The 21,620-nt window shown below is 43.1% G+C and overlaps 1 protein-coding gene across 8 annotated transcripts in view; it reads left to right on the forward strand.

Moving 5' to 3' along the window:
• The first annotated feature begins 2,151 nt into the window (after positions 1-2,151).
• Positions 2,152-21,620, forward strand: part of LOC118225438 (partitioning defective 3 homolog) — a 381,373-nt gene continuing 361,904 nt past the window's right edge. For 5 of the 8 annotated variants that reach the window (XM_035413832.1, XM_035413834.1, XM_035413837.1 and 2 more), the window contains exon 1: positions 2,152-2,572. In XM_035413832.1, the coding sequence (XP_035269723.1) occupies positions 2,453-2,572 (120 nt within the window). In that variant the 5' untranslated portion in view covers positions 2,152-2,452. The remainder of the gene's footprint in view (positions 2,573-21,620) is intronic. The other 3 variants (XM_035413836.1, XM_035413838.1, XM_035413835.1) reach the window with 1 other exon arrangement.

A 21,620-nucleotide genomic window follows, 5' to 3' on the forward strand; every position in this document is an offset into this window, starting at 1 on the left:
TGTGCTCGTCTGAAAGCAGTGCGGTCAGGTCTGTGTATGGTCAGCCGGTCATCTGTTACTTCACCTCGGTCAGCTCATTCCCAACAGCCGCTTTGATGCAGGCAGCAGGACCTCGTCTTCACTTTCCCAGGCACATTCTGCTTAGGCCTTGTTATTTATATTTCTTTAAAATCCTTTACATCTCCTGCCAACTTCCGGCCACAGGTCGTGCTATGGTGCCTGCAGTTTGGACTTTAGAAACAGCCAAACTCATGTATCACATTTTCCGTATCGCTTAATTTTCCAGGCCCTCTCTTTTCTCAAAGGAGGTCTGACACCTCTATTTTATATAGTATTTTCTGGCATCTTCCACCACACAAAAGTGTTTACACTGTCATACTTTACCTGAGTCAAGACTTAACCTCAGATTAATTTTAACTGCATTCCATTGTAAACAGGGAGACATGAATGCCTGTTTAATCGCATCTAATGCCATGCCCCAGGATTTATGGTTTTGTCCTAAAACAGTGCAGTTCATCTGGTACATAATCTGTCACAGAATGATAGATTATGGAAAAATGTGAACAAATAAAAAAGACATAGTTGTGAGTTTCATTGTGTGTAAAACTAAGCAGTTGGTAACAGATCAACTACCCTGCAACAAATAAACACTCCATAAGAAATAAATTTATGTGGCATTAAGAATTAAATTGACTTCAGATCTCTCTGCTCTCCATAAAATAAAAAATAAAAATAAAAAACAATATTCCACAGTTATTTGAAAGTTAAGTGAATTCATAATAAGGATGTGCTGATGATGTCTAACTAAGATTACATATACAGCATAATACAACTACATTTTGTACAAAAGGCTGATTACTTTTACACTGTTCACATCGATACCAGGAGGCAACACAATCAAATTTGATTTATTTGGAATTGAACCGCAGACTGACCAGAATGACCCCATTGTACAGCATTTAAAACCCAAAAGGAAAAACAGCACTGCCTCAGGTTGAGTCTCCATATCTCAGTGGAGACTCATTTGCCACTTAGGGTACCACAAACCTCTGCTCTTCAAAGTCCATATGGAGACCACTATGTCGAGCATGAAGAAGCACAGCAGGCCATTGGTGTGGGCCTGGCCATTGTTGTGGACCAGGCTGTTGCTATGGGTCACTCCAGCCAGGAGATCAATAGCAAGATACATGTGTAACCTACGATCTGCTTCATGCCTAAAGCCTGAAGCTCAGCCCTGGCTCATGGACTGTGGCAGACATCTTACTCTGGGTAGCATGGTTGCTTTGCAACCTCTTCATCACCAGGAACAGATTCTTGCTACACAGTTCTTTTTAAAAGGTGTCTTCCAACCATACCCAGGTGTCTTCTTTATGCTGGGTGTGATTCATCTCTCCAAAGGGATTTATTACAATAGCAAACACTGGTAGTCACAGCCTGCACTGTGTTATCATGTGTGGATGGCATTATTTACAGAGGCTTATGCTGAGGAATGGCAAGATTCCTTGGCTATATTAGATTTCTGGGCTATATTGAATGATGTTCTCTCACAGGAATAACCTGATCTCCGTTTGTTCTGTGACTGTTCCTTGAATAAAAGAGCAAATATAAATATTGATTTGTATTGTACTGTGCTGTATTGTATGCTGTGGGATGGTTTATGCTGCAACCTCTGGCCCATGAATCCCTTGAAAAACGACTTCTTTCACAATGGGACTCAAGGATAAATACAAATAAATATGTACTACACAGTAGCCTTTGAATACAGCACATTCCGCTTTTCTGTTTGAGAGTAAACTATCACCACACACGCGCGCGCGCGCGCACACACAGACACAAAGCCTGTCAGGAGCCTTCGGCCTGTCGCTGCCTGTTAACAATCACTACTTCTAATCTAATCTAATTAATACTATTATAGCTATAAATCATTAAATAGTAAACCACGAATACAATTACTTTAATTATCTGATTCACGAGACTTTACACTGCTAGAACACATTACATTATTTTTATGTGGTCCACAAAATTATCACCCCATATCTCTTCAAATGTACAGTATGTGACTGACATCAAACAACCGGGAGTGTAGCGTCCCAGCGGTGCGTCTTATCAAGTCTCCGGTGACACATAGCCTATTGTAATAAAGGAAGTTTCGGTTTGTGAGTCAGTACTCGTGGTGACCAGCGCGGGGAGACGTTCTCTCAATTCAGTGGATTCCTGGCTCCATGAAGACTGCACGTTAGAGGAGTATCGGTGAAATACTAAACAGGTGGTCGCAAACCAGACGTTCTGAAACATCCAGCATGGAGAAAAGGTGAAGGATATCGCTGTCCGTTTCTTTTTTGGGATATAAGCTTTACAACGCCAAAGACAATTCATGACAAGGGAGGCTGTGCAAAAACAATTCACCTAGGGCTTTCTTCTGGTTCCCGGGGAACACGTCGGGAGCTAAAATATGAAAGTGACAGTGTGTTTTGGACGGACAAGGGTGGTGGTTCCGTGCGGAGATGGAAATATTAAAGTCCACAATCTTATTCAGCAAGCGGTGATGAGATACAAAAAAGCAATTGCCAAGGTAAGTTCTGCTTAGTTTACAAATATACGTGGTCTTGTTCCTTTGAAAAGTAAGCAATGGAAACAGTGTTGCAATCCGAGGAATGGTGCGGCTATAACTCAACATGGCGCTTTTCTTGGGAGAAAGAGGAAAAGAGAGAGTAACTAAGAATACTGACTGGGCTCACTGATTTAATCGATTGAATGGCTATACTGTACTGAAGCCTATGATACTGCGACTGACCCAGTGTTAGAGAGTAGCGCAGTTTACCAGTTTAGTTCATGTTTTTGTCGGAACTACAGTAGTAGTACCCGGCTGTAGTAAACCCGAAAAACTTCCTATCTAAACGCTTCTTTTAAGTGGCAGCTTTCCGTATCATCCTGCTGTTCGGATTGCAGTAGAAGTGGTGAGAATTGGCTGAATATATTGCATCGATATAAAGCCACTTGTGTAGTCTATTAATCACTTTGATTAGCTTGCAAGCCGAACTAGCCTACTCCACAACATGCATGTGAAGAAGGCTACTTTATAAAAAAAACAAGAGTGTTTGGTTGCCTGTATGTGTCATGCCAGCGATTATGATTTTGGTAAAATTGTAAAAGGGCCATTCTGACAGATTGTTTTCCTCTTTACATTGTGCAAACCGGAGCGCTTTTGTTGGCGGTTTCTGTATTGCTTTGTTCTGCTAAAAATTAGCCAACTGTATAGTTGGAACTAGCCAGTCACATTACTTAGCCTACATGCAAAATACGGGGTGGGGATGCACTAGGATGTTGGTGGATTTCTATTATTATAAATGGCAAATGTGGTCTTAAAGTAAACTGATTTGTCCGTAAGGTTATGTTATAGAAGTGTGCTATGTCTTTAGTTGCTCATTTGCTTGTGGGATCGTCCTTGGAAGGTAGAAATCAAACCTAAGTTCTACCTTAGGCTTCCTGGACACACCAGACCCTGGAGGACAAGGAGGGCAACTGCAACAAAATTCCTTAATTGGAGAAAGTCTGTACTGAACACTGAACCGATTTTAAACAGACCCACTAAATTAGTGCATGAATTACGAGTGGCGAACCTGAAGGAAATGTGGCTGTTCAAAATAGAAACAAAACAGTTGCATGATGCGCTTTGCAGACGTAACTGTACCCGGTCGTTAATCTATGCGACTTTGAAAATAGTGCGTCTACAGCTGAGACTAAGTGTAGCCTACTATAACCTGGAATAGGCATAAGGTGTGGATGAACATAGGCTCGTGATGTTTAGTCTTCATAGACCTACTGTATATAGACTATTGAAAATTATGATCCCTTGATTTTGTTCCAGACAGTGAAATTGTATAGTCTGTGTGCATCAGCTGCATGGCTATCATGACTTGACCAGGAGATTTCGACTTTAGTTTCGAATAGATTTTTGAACAAAATCTTTGCAGCTTTGTTTGTAAATGGGAAATATCATGGGGTGGAAGAACCAGAGGGAAGAAACATACCTTTTGTTTTCCAGTGTATGCAAATGCCTGTGTGTGTGTGTGTGTGTGTTTGTGTGTGTGTGAAAGCTTTTACTTATTGCATGAATACTGGAAACTAATAAATTGAGAAACAACACAAGACACGATTGAAAATATCCAGCCTTTATAGAAGGTTTAACACTTTTGCGGGACATCAGTATTTTTAACATGAAGCGAAAGGCACATTTTCTTAAGCTTGATTGGTTTTGAAAAAGGCTAGCCTACAAAAAAACTATGTTTAACAGTGTCAGTTTGTTTTATATTTTATTTGCTGCTGAAACTTCTAAAAAGGTTTAATTTGTTGTAAATGCCTGAAAACCCTGCAGTTTTGACATGAACCTAACGCAAATGGCCCTCATTTTCCGGACTTAAACTGTGATGAAGCCAAAACCAGTATTGCTTGCATATTTTTAGACAGGAAGGAGTATTTGCATGGATAATGTTGAACATTTGTTTTTTTAGTAAACAGTTATAGGATGGGAATCTAGCAAAGCCAATAGTTATCCTGAATGTGAAAAACAGTCTAAACTACTACACAGCCTTGACTTTTATTTCATAAAATATGGTCTGAGTGAATACAGTCTGTAGTCACTTGCCCGTCTTAGGGAACCTCAGTTTGTACAGCTCTCTGTTACACTGGCTGAAGGGGCCTGGCATTTGCTTGCAGTGTATGCAGTGTTGATCGATGACCTATGTCTCCACAAACTGCCTGGCAGCCCCTGGAAAGAGGCTCATCTGCGGAATGGCTGCGTAAATTCATGCACGCAGCCCAAGCCAAGGAGTCCACTTTTCACTGCTTCAGCAGAACGCGGCAGCTCCTCCATTGATTGGTCCAATGCGGCTTCCCCTGTGGGGGCTTGCCAGAAAGCCCTCGTGTTCTAAGAAGGGGCCCCTGTTTCTGTCAGTGCTGATTCAGTAGGGGAGAGGGAGCCGATTGGCCTGTTATCGATTTGCGCTGTCGCGCTACGGTGGGAGAGAGGGGACTTCATTAGTAGCTGTGACGGATGCAGGAAGGGACCCGATTTGCCCTGCTAATGTTGACTCCATTGGCTTTCTGTCTAGAAAGTCATAACGGTGGGTTTTTCTGTTGTCAGAAGGATTTCAGTATTTTACTGGCCTTGGACCCACTGTCTAATTACAGCTTCACTCTTGCTCTCATTTGTTGAAAACAAATAAAGTTTTCAGTAAGAGGCTGTGATGGGGTGCTGTTTATTGTCATTTCTCACTGTCATGTTGTTTTGCCACCCACGTTTCAGGGACTGGTTTTAAGGCCCCTTGAAATTCCACTGTCTCTTGCCAAATAATTTAAAATGAACACGAAAAGCTTTCTTATAAGCTTAATAGTGAAGGGAAGGAGGCTGACCCAGATCTCCAGGAATATTGGATGGAAATCAGACATAAATTACTGGATACTTTTTAGGCTGTTGAAAAACTTTTGCAATGAATCTTACTGTTGGGTTTCTTTTAAATGTGCTTTCTGTGGCTTCTGAAGCTTTCAGTTATGCAACAGTCTTTAATTTGAATTACTGCCATACATATTAGAGTTTCCTGCCACTGCAGTGCACACTTGGCTGAATCAGGCTGAAGACAGGCAAATTTGGGGTTTCTGCATCCTGTCCTCTTTCCTAGTGAACCATGCCATACATAAGGTCACCATTCCCACGGTTGTGCTGAGACATTATCTACTTGGAAGAAAAGCAAGGCTATATGAAATGACTTGGGCACCTTTAATGCAGCCACGCTGCGCTACCCCTCTATCCTTTATTCAGAATGAAGCAGCATTTAATCACTGGCCAGGAGGACACTGGAGTCTAACATGGGTTTTTCTGTAACGCGGACGCCGGTGTGCGACTGTGGCGGTCCCACGAACAATTGATGAAAAGCAAATTATCGCTCGGAGTAAGACGCTTTAAAGTTCTGCTGAATTTGGGGTGGACTGAAAGTTCTGCTGGTGGTGGACTGAGACCTAATAATGTCAGTGCTGTTATATTTGCCTGCATGTGTACAGGCGTGTTTACCTGCCTCTTCTGTTGGAGATGGAGCAGACAGACAGCTGGAAACATGGCAGATAAAATATGGATGTATTCCAGTGTCACATGACTGAAGCTTTTGGCCAGCAACAGCAAAGGCATGCTGCCGTAGATGGTGCACCAGCCAAATCGGCACACGCCTTGGCTCTCACCGTTGCGGAGCTGCTACTGTAGCATGACTGCAAACTCGGTTCGTACATCTATTTAAATTCCGGCATAAACACACAAACGTGCTTAAAAACAGAGTGTACTGAAACGGCTTCATGCAAATATCCAGTGTAGATGAGTAATGCATGAAGGTGGTGTCATGAAAACAGATGGAAATGATCCTGATGAAATTTGAAATGGCATTTATGTATTGGCGAAGGAACTTTTGGCAAACACCCACGCGGAAACACCCAGCACCCAGTTTAGCTGGCGTGCGTAAGCGTTTGTGCAGTGCACGAATCGCAAATTTCCTCCTCTTTAAACCCGGCGAGCGGGAGGGCGGTTTACAACTTAATGACAGTTTAGTGCTTCTTGCTGAAGTGCTTCTTGAGTTTCAGTCACAAACAAGTACAGTGGTGCTCGCTGGCAGTGATTGCTGTGTGGGAGATCACAGTCCGAGGTCAGCCAGCTGCACCCGGCTGAGGAGTTCGTGTTTAGAGACGAGGGTGTTTCAGGACCTGCTGGGTCTCTTGTGGCGAACTTCCTCTGTAATTACTATGGAATGCACGATGGAGAGAGAGAAAACCGATCACCTTATGACGCAGGAAAGAGAAATGTTTTGTCAGAGTCGCGCTGAATAGTCTGTCTGTCACAAAGTGAAACGCTATCGTTCATTTTCCCCTTCCACTTTCAACAGTGAGTAGGAGGAGACGTGTTGGAGGGTGAGGGTAAGGAAAAAGGAAACAAAAAAATAAATGAAACAAAGTTTGAGTTTATTCTTTCTTGGAAATGTGAGACTTACACTTGCTCCACCCACAGACTGTCTGCTTCAGATTAGGCTATATAAGTTATATATGGCCTCCATACAGTATGTAGGTATTTAATCTATAAATAAATGCGTTCAACCTGACAATCATGGAATTGTGGGAGCTGGTTTCATGCTGTTTTCTCTGTTTTCCTTTGTATGTACGAACTTTGCCGCGTTTCAGTCTAAGTCTGAGTCTTGCCTCTCTTGATGTGGAGACGGTATGGTGTGTTTTGTGGGTTTGTGAGTGCTCTCTTTTCAGTGGTTTAGGATGTAGCATTCTCCAACGAGATCATCTCAAGCTCAAGATATTGCTGCAAAATATTTGCTCGGAACTGCAGAAAATTAAAGTTAAAACAAGCCCTTTATAAGGATACATACCCATTACTGTAGGTGTTAGCATTAAGTGCACCTGTAGGCCTAAAAACTCTGGGCGGATTTATGGCTCTCCTGACTGTCATGATTGTTAGTCACTGGAAATGCTTTTGCTTCCTATGCAGAAATCTGTCCGCCTTATGAAAGGTGTGTGGAAATGTCGGAAGTTTTCACAGCTGTCCTTCAGTCAGTTGTTTCTTAATTTGAGACCATAGTGAGTCCCTCTCTCCAGTCGTCCCTGAGAGGTGTTGCACGTGTCTCCAGATCTTTCACAAGCTGTCACTGGGGTTCTTTGCATATGCCCTTACATCTTCTTCATGCTCTCTTCTTCCCCAATAAAAACATCCACGGCTGATTCTCTTGCATACTTTTTTCCATCAGTTAAAGTTGTCTTTTCTATACCCTTTCCTACCCCATCTTGTACAAAGATGAAGGCATTTGCAGCTTCATAACTGACATGCTGCAAGCTGCCATTTGTAGTTACATGACTGACAAGCTACGAGCTGCCATTTTTAGTGTCAAACCGTGGAAGTATTTGGTCGTATGGAAGTTTTTAGGCATCAGTTTAGAAAGTTTGTTTGTTAAGAAAGGACCATCTTGTTTTGTCGCTAAGCCACATAAGAAATGCTTGGCCCCAAGAGTCTCAAATGGAGAAGATATTTTTGAAATCCTGTGGGTTTCTCTAAGGGCATATTAAGAGGGTTTGATTTAAGATTTGACAGACACCATTTGGAAATTGGGAGCAAGCCACATTAATAACATTTCTGGTACATTTTAGACTGGTTATATAACTGTTAACCTGTTTTTTATGCTACCTTGCGAACCGTGAAATAAACAGTGATAATTTTATTTTGAAACTTATGCTGGGTCAAGCTGTGAAAAGGATTAATGCAAATTGGTGGTCAGATGAAAGGAACGGTCTTTGCGTGTCACTACGTGGATTACAGTTAACGAGAGCATTTAAGTTACGGTAATGAGAAAAGGAGTCCGTTACCCCGGGGAGTTCTGTCTTTAGCCATTACGGTTCCGCTGAGCCGAAATGGTGGGTTGGTTCAGCTTTGCGGATTCTGGCGAGGCTGTGCTGATGCAGTTCGTATCGGGCAGGGAGGGCTGTTGTTATGCCGCTCCCAGCTGTACGTGACATCCCCGCTGTTATTGCACGGAAAAGCCTGAAGCCTGTTGCATCTTCCCGTGCCAAAGGCCTCTAGGGAGCTTCAAGCAAATGTGCCCTTTCATCATCATCATCATTTAGGGGGAAAGAGCCAAGTTATACAGCTATAAAATATGCAAATGCATATCGTGGCTATGCTTAAAAAGCTTTTGTTGAGGGGTATCTTCTTGGCAGTCCATTCATTTGCAGTAAGTAAATTCAATATTTATTTGCTCCACTCACACCCTACCCACCCACCCCCACTCCTAAAAAAAAGGCTGTAAAACCAGCTTCAATTGCCGACAGTGGCTTCTCATGGCATCTAGTGTTACTGTGGATACTCTCGGAGGCAGCTGTGTTCCAGATGTGACAGTCTCCTTCTAGTTTGGGTGTTAAAGCTTAAAGGAGGGGTCCAGGGTCAAAGAAGAGAATTTCGGGGCAAGATGTGCGGTGCAGTCTGTAGTGTTGCGGGCTCTTGAGCCATATACCAAATCCCTCCCACCCCCCTCACCCCCCATGTTTGGAGTTGCATTTCCCCACCAAGGCACCTTCTGTGCTGCCATGCCATGTCTGTCTGTACTCCTCTCTGCTTTACCCCATCTGTCTGAAATAAGAAAGATTTCAAAGGAGGACGAGCCGTTCACTCTTTTTGTGCTGTGGATGGTAAATGGGAATCTGTCTGATCTACATCTTGTCGCACCACGTCCGCTTTAGTAAACGGAACTCAAATGCAGTCCGGGCTGCTAGAAGAACCTGCATTGTGCTGGGTCATGTTTGGCTCAGGCGCGGGGCTTTTCCCGATCAAACCAGGAAATCTCAGTGCGGAGAGCGTGTGACTGCCAGCCAGCTGAACTTCATTCACCTCTCCATTCTTAGAGACGGAATCCTTTTTTTTTTCATTGACTCTCCTTTCATGTGATTTTATTACGGTTTTAGCTTGCGATATAACTATGGCTTAATGTTTTTATGGCTGTCTTCTTAGGGCTTGTGATGATGTAATTTGCGCGTAATAAGATTTTGTAATTGTTCCTTGGTTTGTGTAGTTAATCAGCATTAGTGCTTTAGTGATGTTGCGGCTATGCTCACAGGTCTGAGAATGTTGTCAGCCAGGTTTGGCCGTATTGCTCATATTAATCATGTGAATACACTTATGTTTCTCTTAAATTGTAAGTCGTTCTGGATTAGGGCATGCACTAAATCAATGTAGTGTAATGTACTGTAGCTAAATATTTAGCAAGTTAACGAAAGCTAATGCTTTGATAACTATAGAGCAATTCACAGTATATGATATCTGTAAAATCTGTTAGGAGCTGTGAGAAAAATTTGGTCCCTAATGGAATGGTGTCATGTAACACACATGCACTCGCACGCACGCACACACACACACACACACCCCACCCATGCATATACACACATGTATGCATGCACAAACACACACACGTGCATAAGCACACATGCACGCACACACACACACACACACACACCCACCCATGCATACACACACATGCATACATGCACAAACACACAAGCACGCACACACACACGTGCATAAGTACACATGCACGCACGCACACAAACAAACTATGAGGATTAAAACATTTTAAAATAGCTTGTAAAATTTAGCTACATCGCTGCAAACATCTTCTCATTAAAGCTTGAATGATCAGACGATTTTGAGCTTGTTGGGCTCAAAACCAACAGCCCAGTGAAGAAAGCAGGTTCAGAACTTCCATCTTCAGACGCAGAGATCCAGAAGTGGAAATTTGGGGCGAGTGACCATATGGGGAGTTTTGGGCTTCACCTCTGCAGTGGGGAAGGTTGCTCAGGCACTGGTAGCCATGGGAAGTGCATTAGCTACGGCTGAAGCGCCGAGGTTGCTCAGGCCTAAAAGTGCCCCCGGCAGCAGAGACCAGCTGACCCACCCCAAAAAATGACACGCACACGCGCCTACCAAACTCCAGTGCAAAGAATGTAGTAAATTAACCAGTTTTCATGCAAACCTTTTTTGCATGAAATGAAATATGAGTCTAATAAAGAATTTGTTTTATAAAGGAAACACCTTGCTGAATGGATTTGCTCCATGCAGCCCCGACATTGAAAGTTTCATAAGTGGAATTATATACTTCTCTTATCACAGCTATAGAACACTCCAAAGCCATCAGTGTCATCAACTTAATGGAAACCCCATGCAGCGTCTGCAGACACTTGGTCTGGTAGTTGAAATGAGCTCGCCGTGAGGAGGCTGGGGGATTGCTGTGGCAGCTGTTTGTGCATGTTAATATGGGTGGGAGAGGCGAGCTCTACCAGTCTGGAATCAGCTGAGTGTTAACCTGAATAGGGACTTCCTGATGGGGCACTGAACACCTGCCTGAGCACTTCCTTGTTCACTGCAGTTATCACCCCTTGATAACGCTCCCTGTCCACTCTCTCTCTCCCTGTCCTCTGTCACCAGTTACAGTCTGTGTAAATGGTGAAGTTTTTTTCAAAGCAGTAACATGAGTGTAAGGTTTTTTGTGCATGTTCATATGACAGCCTGTCTTCAGATACTGCATTTTTGGGCTCCCCAGGGGCTACTCATTTGTCTTGCATGAATTGCTGATGCGCTTGGAAATGGCCCTCATTGATTCTGAGTGGATTTCACATGTCTGTGTTTACCGCATTTGCGGTGGGATCAAAGAAAAACTAAATTGTGCTGATTGGTTGAAATCGGGATGGCCTTGGCTGACACGGTGCCCAATCAGACCTTCCTCTTTCTTTGCACCTGTCTCTCTGAGAGGCATTGAAACAAACAGTGGCTCAATGGGGACATTCATCGTTGTGGCCGCCTTCAGTATCGCAAAACATGGCGCGAGGGTTGTCAGCTCTGTCTCCTGACCGCCCGCGGCCTTGCACAGAGAATTCTCCGGTCCAGTCACATGGCTGAGCGGGGAGGGGCGTGGCTAATGATTACACCAGAACAAGCGGAGAACCGCAAAAGGAAGACCCCTCCGGAATGCTGTGCCAGTGAGGTGCCATAACTTACAATGAAAGGAATGCCTGATCTCCACCCCTCACTGCCCCTAGCTTCAGTGGGGCTGAGTTCTGTTTGGTAAAGGGAACCCATCTGGCCCCAGAGCGTCTCTGTGTCGGTCTGGAAGGCCGAAATGCCTCCGTCGCAAAGCCTGGAAAGCACTTTCTTTTTATTCCATAAACCAGGGAAGAGCTGAAATGTAAACAGCAGCTATAAAAAGGATGGCCAGTTTATTTTTGCTTCTTTTACCGTGTCTGTCATGTTTGCTTTGGGCTTGTGGAAGCTGTGATATTTTTTTCCCCCCTGTGCTTGACTTTCTCCTGGTTTGTTTCAGGTGAATCAGTGCTGGGAAATGATCCCTTTTATAGGAGTGACTGTGCTCATCCTGACTCATTTTTACTGTTACACATGGGGCTGCTGGCATGTGTTTGAGAGTGTGGGGACCTTTTAGCGTTCTGTAAAAGGCAAACAGGAGCTTCTGAATCACACGTATGGCAGAATATCAAACCAGATGGGACTCTTAACTGTGAAAACCAAACTGCACCTCTGATAACAGGAGTCTCCAGTTCTCTGAAAAAAAAAGGAAAAAACTGCTTTTTGACCAGTTTGGCTTTTGCTCAGCACATTCAGCTTATTCAGACAGCTTTCAGAGACTTTGTCTCTACTCCAAGGCTCTCTTTGGAGCTTTGGCTGTCCTCAGAAGCAGTGGTACAGTTCCCTCATTGACTATTTCCTGCAGTGTCAAGAGTTCTGTCTGAAATATTTGTGCCAAGTGAATTGTTCCAAAACTGCAACAGAGTACTAAAATGCTTCCTATGAATATTTGAGATTAATAGGAGTTACATGTAGGTTTTGAGGTCAATCCATATTGTTGATGCTTTCATATTAAAACAAAGAACTTCCCAAATCTTCTCTCACGTGTAGCCCACTGTGTGTGCCCTGTCATACTTACTTGTCTTTTTTAAACGTGTTTCATGTGTGCATGTGTGTGGTAGCTTGGAGATGAAGCCTGCTGTCCTGAAAATAAGCAGACATTCCGTCCATGTAGCAAGCTGTCGCTGTGTGCTCAGCTGGGGGTAGATAGACGGGAGTCGGTGCATTCTGGGCAGTCCTCCCGGCCTGGCTCCTGTTTCAGTGCTCTGCTGTTACTACTCCGGTCAGGTTAGGGAGTTCAAGGTAGGATTGCTCACAGATAATGTCATGGAGCCAGCCAGGCTCAGTCCAGGGTGCAGTGCTGTTTCGGGGAGTGCGCTCGTCGACTTTTGGAAAGGGGCTAGGCGTGAGGTTGGATGTTCATTGTGATTTTCAATTCCGCTCGCTACATTTTCAGCTTTTTAGGAAATCTGCTGGACTTCTTTCTATGCATATCGCTAAAACACAGGATCCAGGACCCACTGTTGTAGTCCCAAAAAATGTGCGCTGCATTTAAGACTAACTGCTCTCATGTCTCTTACACGTCTCTTCTTTTTAAAGAATTGCGGGCCGCATCTAAATTCAGGAACAGGTACAGGTGTCAAACCTGAAACTTCTTACGCTTTTTAGTTAGTCGCCGTGCTGGTGAAGAAAGTATCTATTGAACAACGGTGTTTTTGTTTTGATTCGAATATAAAATTGTCTGCCACTTCCAACACTTCAGGAATTCCAGTGCACAGGTGAAAATACGGGAAGGCGCGTTCCGGCTGAAGGGAAGTATGCGGAGAGCGCTGTTCTGACATGCCCGGCCCGCTTCCATAGGCGTGAGCTGCAGGTTGCGGTGTCAGGTGTTTACCTCCGCTGTGATGGAAACTGTTACATGCTGCTGTGGCCTTCACCTCAGCTCTCTGCTTGACTGACTGGGAATAATCCCGCATGACAGTCACTTGGTTTCATACTGTAAGACGAGGGAGGAGGGGGCACGTTATCCGAGGTTGTGTGATAGGCAGCGGCCTGCCAATGATTCAGCTGAAGTACAGTAATCCGTCAGAAATAGGCTACTGAAAATATTCTTAGTTCTAATGGTTCCAATTGCCCTGAATGTAGAGCTGGCACCCTCATTCCTTGGAATGAAACCAGTGTCCCCCAGCAAAGTTGAACTGTAGACTGTTACAGTAGCATGGACCTCTTGGAATAACTGTTGATCGTTCAGCTCCAGCAATCCCAGGCCAGTTATACCCGTCACTCTTGGTCTCAGAGTTTTCCTGTCTGAAGAAGGAGCTCCGTTCCTGATTTGAAAACGTGTGACCACGCCCTTTTTTGTGTGTAGTGGCGCTCCTTATGGGGTAAGCCGTATTTTAGATGTTGCGAAAGACCAATCTGTAGTTGTTGCTGAGCTAAATTTAGACTTTGAAAGACTTGAAATGTCCTCCCTGCCAACCCTGCTATTAGTTTCAATTTCTTTTCTTTTTTTTTGCAGATGCTTAACTGCTCAATATGGCATCTCCTGCTGTTTCTGCGTATCACAATGTCTGTTTACAGTGTCAAACAATTTGAAGGTTTGTCCAAGCGGTGACATTGTGTAAAACTCTTATTCTAAACTGTGAAAGGTTACTTGTTGAGCTCTGCTTTTAAGGAAAGTTCCACTTGGCCTCTGAGAAACTACTCAAACAATGAGTCATTCATTGTCCCCCGCTTGTGAAAACTGTGTGTATTTTGTGGGCTGTTGACTAGATGTTTTCATTATGTCTGCTGGGTTTCTGTTTTTAGTATGACTGAAAGGCTCCATGCTGTCAGATGAGTACTATGGAACTGATCCCTCAGTCTTGTATAGCTTTGTCAGCTGGTTTATTACATGGGAAGATTACACTGGGACCTTGGGGTTGCAAATTATACTTATTGAACTGTCAGCAGTGGACCTCTTAACACTGACACGCTTCATTTCTAGGACTCTGAACCTGGCTCTGGGGCTGACATACTTCACTCATTAATTATTTATTGTCACATTCCTTTATGTTCTTTCAGATTATGATCATTATGACTGGATATATACTTTTTTATTTCTTTTCTGAGATCTAACTGCAATAAATCTAAGAATTATTTTGCAGTTTCCCTTTCACCTTATTCATTGGAATAGACCACCACAGATATTCTGACGTTACAAAGTCAATCGCTTTCAAACCACCCAGGCCTGCTGTAACTACCTAATATACTGAAAGCTGCCATATTTCCTTGATGCTTTGTGAATGGGCAGAATATAGACAATTTAACCCAAGTTATCACAGTCACAGGACAACTTATATCAGTCAATGTATCATTTTGTATTGAATTCTATAGGCTTATAATTTGGTCATCTGGTTCTCCCCCTGTAGTTCAGTGTAGTAGTTGGACATATTTGAATGTTGAAATGTATGAAAAAAGAAAGGAGTGGTAAATCCACTGAGGTGGGATGTGGTGGTGGGCTGGCGGATCTGTCCTGACTCTTAAAGTGAAGGCAGGCTGAACTTGGGGGCAGGGAGATCATGTTTTGCCCTCTGCCTGTGTTTCATTTGTTCTGGCCTAGGTTGGCCTGACCTGGCCTTGTTTGGAAGGCATCATTCTCTGTCTACAGAGATTCAGTAGATGCTAACAAAAAACCAGGCCGTGCCATTGGAAGCCGTTTATAAGTAACCTTATTCTTTGATGCCTAAGTGGACTCTCACCTTTTCTCATGCTCTCGATGTCATTGAACTCTTCAGTAGGGTAGCTGAATGTGTATTCAGTGACTGCATCACGGGACTTGGAATACATGGCAGCCATACGGCCATTGCCCTGGATGCCCTTCATTTTGGTCATACTGCCATTTTAAATGTGTATCTGTACGGCCGTTTGTGCCTTACCTGCCTTGTGATCTATATGGCCCTGGTGCCCCCTGTAGGAGAAAAAACATTTCCGCTGTGTTTGTGTAAATATTATTTTGAGCATTTATTTTTCACTGCACGTGGAAGCGGTGCTGTTTTTCAGTGTTTTTCATTATGAATGATAAGAACTACAGCCATTTGCTTTTGTTAGCTAGCTTTGTCTGTTATTTCTTGCCTTCAAACATTCACGTCAGTGGCACACCTAATAGACGAACGTCCATAAAAGGAATCCTTGTGGTAAGCTTTACAAATCATGTTGTGAAAAGACAAACGATTAATTAGCTAGCTACATGGACATATTAGTAGCTAATGTTGATAAAGACTGTTAACTCAGAATTTGCGCTTCAGTGATCAAGTTAGCTATCGATAAGCATTTGCTAGCTGGCTAGCTACCATGAGCTATAGTAGGCTATAAGTGAAAAATATACAGAATTTTGGTCATGCTACATTTGCGGTGATTCATAAAATATTTAACTTAACTGTTACAGATATAGTTCCATCCTCCTAGAACTCCTACTGTTTAACCCCTTCACGCAAGCTCCCTAGTGGCCATGACGCCAGAATCCAGAGATTGCCCAACTCAGACATTCAGCGTTGCTGCAACCCAACTATGTGTGGAAACAACAAACTCTGTATTCTGTTTTTATTAGTAGACAATACACAACAATGTCAAATATGAGTTTCGAAGTGCCACCATTGGTGTATAGGTTGTTCATTTAACAAGAGCCCGCCTCGCTGAAGTCTCATCTGAAACTATACCCCCATGCATGACACAGTGGGCAAAAGTGTCCATCTGGGAATTTATTAAAATATTCTTCCTCCACCAAAAATCTGTCATAGTAACAATTTAAAGGCAACAATTGTCTGCAGGTATGCCAATACAGCAGTGAAAAATGCTGCTAACTGAATAGTGAAATAGACAATTGTGTAATTACACCACATCATTATACTACCAATTTCTGTGACTAAGTATGAAATAAATGTGCGGTCTTACCATTGGTTTTACAAAGAGAGATGTCCCTTTCAGGATTCAGTGGTCATTTCCTGTCTTGAACTGTCTGCTTGAGAAATAAACATGCAAATAGAAAGTGGGGGTAGGGATTTACATGCAAAGCCCCACTTGCTTTTTACGCCTTTGTAATTTTTTTATTTAATTCTGCTTGTATTGATATTTTATCCTGTAGAGGACAGTATGTTTTCCAACAGTGTATGGCATGTCTCATTTGAAATATATAACAATGATTGAGAGCCAGGTGGAACAGAGTGGATGGTTACTTCAGCACAGTGTTGCACAGTCAACCATAATCTTACGCAGTAATATACAAGCACTCACTGAGGCATAATTCTTGTTTTCTTTTAGCTTTTGGAATATTTTACTGATTTTGCGGACTCCTCGTCAGCAAAGCGACGGTTTGCTCCCTCATTTAGCCGTGGGGTGCAATAACTCCCTCTATTGGCTGTGTACATATGATGAGAGATATAGCTAGTATTAACCCTTCCTGTACATGCAGTATTATAGGTGGTTGCACAACAATGCATAATGGTGACAAAATATTAAAGGCACAGCATATGAGTAAAAAACATGTCAAGCATGAGGAGATTAACCTATGGGCCAAGTGGCACAATTCCAGGACAAACAGCACGGAGGTGCTGAAAGGAAAATTCTGTGAACAATGTAAAGATACCAGCCACAAATTGAAATGGCTGCCATTTTGTCATCTTTAACACTACCAACGTTTAACTTGGTGGGGCACTAAGTGGTTATGATATCTAAGTGGTTAAGATAAGGATGAATATCATGAATTTCAGACTGATGCACCTTTCATGGTTTAATTGACAGTGGATTTAAATTTATGGACAAAATATCAAAAATAATTTTTTCCTAATTAATATTGCATTCCTTTTTTGCCCAGTCACATTATTATTATTATTATTTTTGCAAACTTTGTTCAGACACATTAATTGACAAAACATTCTAAATCTGGCATCATACACACTTATGGTTCAGGACATGCTGTCTTTTGAAGGTGTTTCAAAAAATTCAAAATGCCAGCCAAAAATTATAGGCGGAGCTTAATGGGTCTTGGAGGCATGCATGCTAAGCATGAGGAGATGATGAATCAGCTGTGACAATTGTAGGACGAACAGGATGGCAGACCTGATTGTAATGCCACCTAATGGCCAACTCATTTCTTCTCTCCAGGTTATGTGTGCCCTGTAATTATATGTGCCAAATTACACAAAAAGTTACCCATGCTATTGGAAAAATTTTGAATAATAATAATAATTTCACTGCTTTGAAGTGAAACCCTTCATAAAAATGTGTGCATAATATAAATGGCATAGTACAGTATCAATACATACTATGTATTAAACGAGATAATGAAAACCCCTAACAATATATAAATATCATGTTACTACTAAAGAGTAAGGTCGTCCTGCCAAACGTTCAGTCCTTCTTGGAATGCTGTCGTACAAGCTCTGAACTTGTTTAGTGGGATATTGGACAATTGTTCACGAAGGAAAACCTCCCGCTCTTTCAAGAATGAAAGAGGCGGAAATATAATTCAGAACTCCAGAACTTCCCATAAAGATTCTTGGTGTTTAGATCTGGTGTTTGTGGAGGTTCATTAAACTACTCTTACTCTTAAATTTGTTTTGCATTGTGTTGGGGGGGGGGCATTATCACTGTGCAATGTGGGGACATTGTGATGGAACAGTGTTTGCACCATGGGGTGCACCTGGTCATGTTAATTGGCTTAAATATTCCTTGGCCATGCTATGTGGTCTGAGAAATCGTCAGGCCCTGCGACTCACATGAGATTGCTGCCCGTACCCTTACAGATCCACCGCCATGTTTCACTGTTAACATAACATAACATAATGATGAGAACAGGCCATTCAGCCCAAAAATGCTCGCTATATTCCTAGCTATATTTGGCAGCAGACATTGTGGGTTGAAGGTTTCCTATGGCTTTCTCCAGACATAGACCCATCCAGATATAAGAAAAAGAGTTTTTTTTTTTAAATGACTCATCAGACCATATTATTTTTTCCCATTGCTTAGGGGTCCTGGCTTGAAGTTCCTTAAGCTTTCTGAAATGCAGCCCCACCATAAATGTATGATAAGTGTTGATTCAGTTCTGTGGTAAAAGGCTGCAGTTTTGGGGTGTTTATCAGCTATCCTGTTGAGTGTCAGGCTTTCCCTGTTGTTGAGCTATGACTTTTACTGATGTTGTTCGTTCATTTTTGATGCATGCTGTCATTTGTGATGCTGTTCCCTTTGCCACATTAAATAATTTAGCAGTTTTGTTGACTTTTGCACCAGCTATTCAGGTACCAACTATTTGGCCTCTTTGAAACTCTTTTAGTTGCTTCATGTTGCTTTTGGAAACTTTGGAAGTTTGAGTTTGATTATGGGTTTACTGCATTTAATTTGGCCGTGGTTCCCAATTAAATTTTGGCTTTATCAAAATCCTAGTGGTTTTGCCCTACAAATGGCACAATTTGAGGTCAGATGTATGGAGCAGCGTAAAGGTATTGAGAAAAGCCCCCAAAACAAACAAAAAAAAATATTAAAACACTGGATTTAAATGGCCCTTTTTATAAAAATGAATGTTGGTGCCCAACATGGGGCTGAACATGTCCAATTCCCACCCTTATTCATTCACCCCTTGCATCATTCATCGCTTGATCCTCATTACTGATTTGGGATTTGCCAAACACGTGTTGTCGCCCAGCCTGCATGGACTTGGAGGAAGATATCTCACATCAGTGTGTTCCACAAGTGCCGGCTGCCAGCTGGACAGCCAAACAAACATTAAACATTTCCAGCTGGCTACTTTTTTTGGCTACTTTTTTTTGGTTTTTTGGTGAGCTGCTTTTCATGACTTTCTTCATCCTATTCACGTCAGGAGCCTTGCATCCAACTGAGCTGAGACTACTTCATAAAAACATAGGATAAACTGCCACTCGCGCTTGTCATTGGCCACAGGAGAGTACCAGAATGATACAAAGAAGTATTTGCACGATTTTCCAAGTTCTTCTTGGTTCCAGTTCTTCTTCTTTGTTTATTACAACAGAAGAACGGCAAACAAAATAGACACAAAGCTTTTTTTATTTTTTGAATTGCAAGCTGTTTCTCATTCTGACCGCCGTGTTCATGTGGAGTGCTTCAGAACTCGTTTGTCTGTCTACTCTGCCTTACGAAACAAAACTTTCACTTGTGCTTGCCCTTGTATGTGTAACATTAATGTGTGCTTGTCTTATCAGTCACACTTGGCCATGGTGTGGAAAGACGCATATGTGGAGATTGGGCTTGACATTATTTGTTGTTGGTATGATTTATGTCATTGTTCATTTCAAAATACTCCTGAGAAGGTTTGATTGATTGGTCCGACCCCAATGTTAATGTGCCTTGCTGTGAAATGTAAATATGCGAGATGTACAAAATGTACACCCCCGCCCTGTGCCCGTCCCCAGCTGGACATTGCACGGAACACCCAGCCTGTATGATTTAGGCATGCAGTCCAAGATTCCCGGGTGACCAACGAAACCCCAACAGACCCCTAGCGGCCTGAACCCTCCCGTTCCCTGGGTAACGTGACAATTACGTGTTTTCCTATGGAGCTACTGGCCACAGTCACGTGTCTGGGTTTGATCTGAGACCATGGAGCTCATTCCGTGCACCACAGTGGGGTGCCTTAACCGAACGAGCCTCCCAGAAGCCTTTTAAATTCCCCTTTCACAGTCTCATTTTAAAGTTCTTCTTTTTAAGTACTTTGATTTCACATTTGAAGTTAGACTAGGCTGGGCCTTTTTTGTTGTTGAAATGGTTTCTGAAAAGACTGTTATTGGTAACTAGCGCCAGTTTCCTGTTTTTAGCCTCTGATAAAGTGAAAAGCACTTTTAAATGAGGGGTCATTATTCCAAAATCACTACAGTAGAGCCAAGAATTTTTCTGGTCTACTGTATGCTATGAAATCCAACCCTGGCTCATAATCCCCGTGCACTTTCACTGTGTGTTTCTGCGTGAGTGTGTGTGTATGTGTGTGTGTTTGTGTGTGTGTGTGAGTGAGTGTGTCAGTGCATGGGTGAGTGTGTCTGTGTGTGTGTCTGTCAGTCCCGTGTGCCTACAGAAATTGTTTGTCTGTCCGCCATCCAATCTTAAGTTTGTGTAAAGACAGAATAAAAGCTGAAAAAGCACAAGACGTCTTGCCTCCAGCTGCTGTGGTGTCTGTCCTATGAAAGCAGATTATTACAGCTATTTTACAGAACACAAAGCCATTGTCCTGGCAATGATGGTTTCTCATGGGCTCATTACTGTGCTTTATTGTATTATTGTACTACCCCGTCCGCAGAAGCTTGTCTCAGTGTTTGCTCGGCCTGCCCTTGCTTCCCTCGATTGACTGGCTGGGGCAGTGTTGACACAGGTAATGTTGAGAGAGCCGACTAACGTGTTTTTGACCTCCGATAGCTGCAGGTCATGCCATTAGCCTCCTGATTGTGCAGGCAAGGCCGACCAGAATGGCCGGTGACCCCACTTTCCTTCACACCGGCGAATTGACTCGCTTCCGGAACGAAGCCCCGGGGCCCTGGCCTTGGGCCAGTCTCTGTCCCACTTTGTCATTTCCTTGCCACAAACCGGCTTGTTCTGAGCCCCGGCAGAGCAGACTGACCAACGCTTCGCTCCAAACACGCCCGGTGAGGGCCTTCCTCTGAGTGCACATTATGCGGGATGTGTAGAAATGCTGGGAGCCCGATAACTAAAAGAACAGAAAATGTACTCTTGTTCTGACAGTTTTTCTTTTCCTTCATCCCAGCATGACAGAAATGAGAAGTGAAATGCCTTCTAGAAAACAATGTTTCATAATGGCGCTGCAGCGCACTGGTAAGAAAGGACGGTTGGCAGACTGTAAATTGCAGTCTGTCTTTTAAGTGGTAGGCCTCTCCCCGGGCTGTCCCTTGCCTTATAATTCCCATATGCTCTGTTTTTGAGCACAAAAGCTCAGCAATCTGAAGCGGTAAACGAATCTCTCTCCGCCAGAGACGAGACCGAGCGCTGACAGCCAGTCTGCGGGGAATTGCGCTTTTATTTTGTTCACCGATTTTCATTTGTGAATAATCCTCGTCTGGAGTTCATTACCGCATCAGAGGAACTCGCCATGTTGGGGTCTCGCGGAGGGGCGTCCCATAGCGCCAGGCCTCGGTGCGGTGACGCCCCCTGATGGTCCACAGTGGAA

Source organism: Anguilla anguilla, chromosome 4, assembly GCF_013347855.1.
Source record: "Anguilla anguilla isolate fAngAng1 chromosome 4, fAngAng1.pri, whole genome shotgun sequence".
Taxonomy (NCBI): domain Eukaryota; kingdom Metazoa; phylum Chordata; class Actinopteri; order Anguilliformes; family Anguillidae; genus Anguilla; species Anguilla anguilla.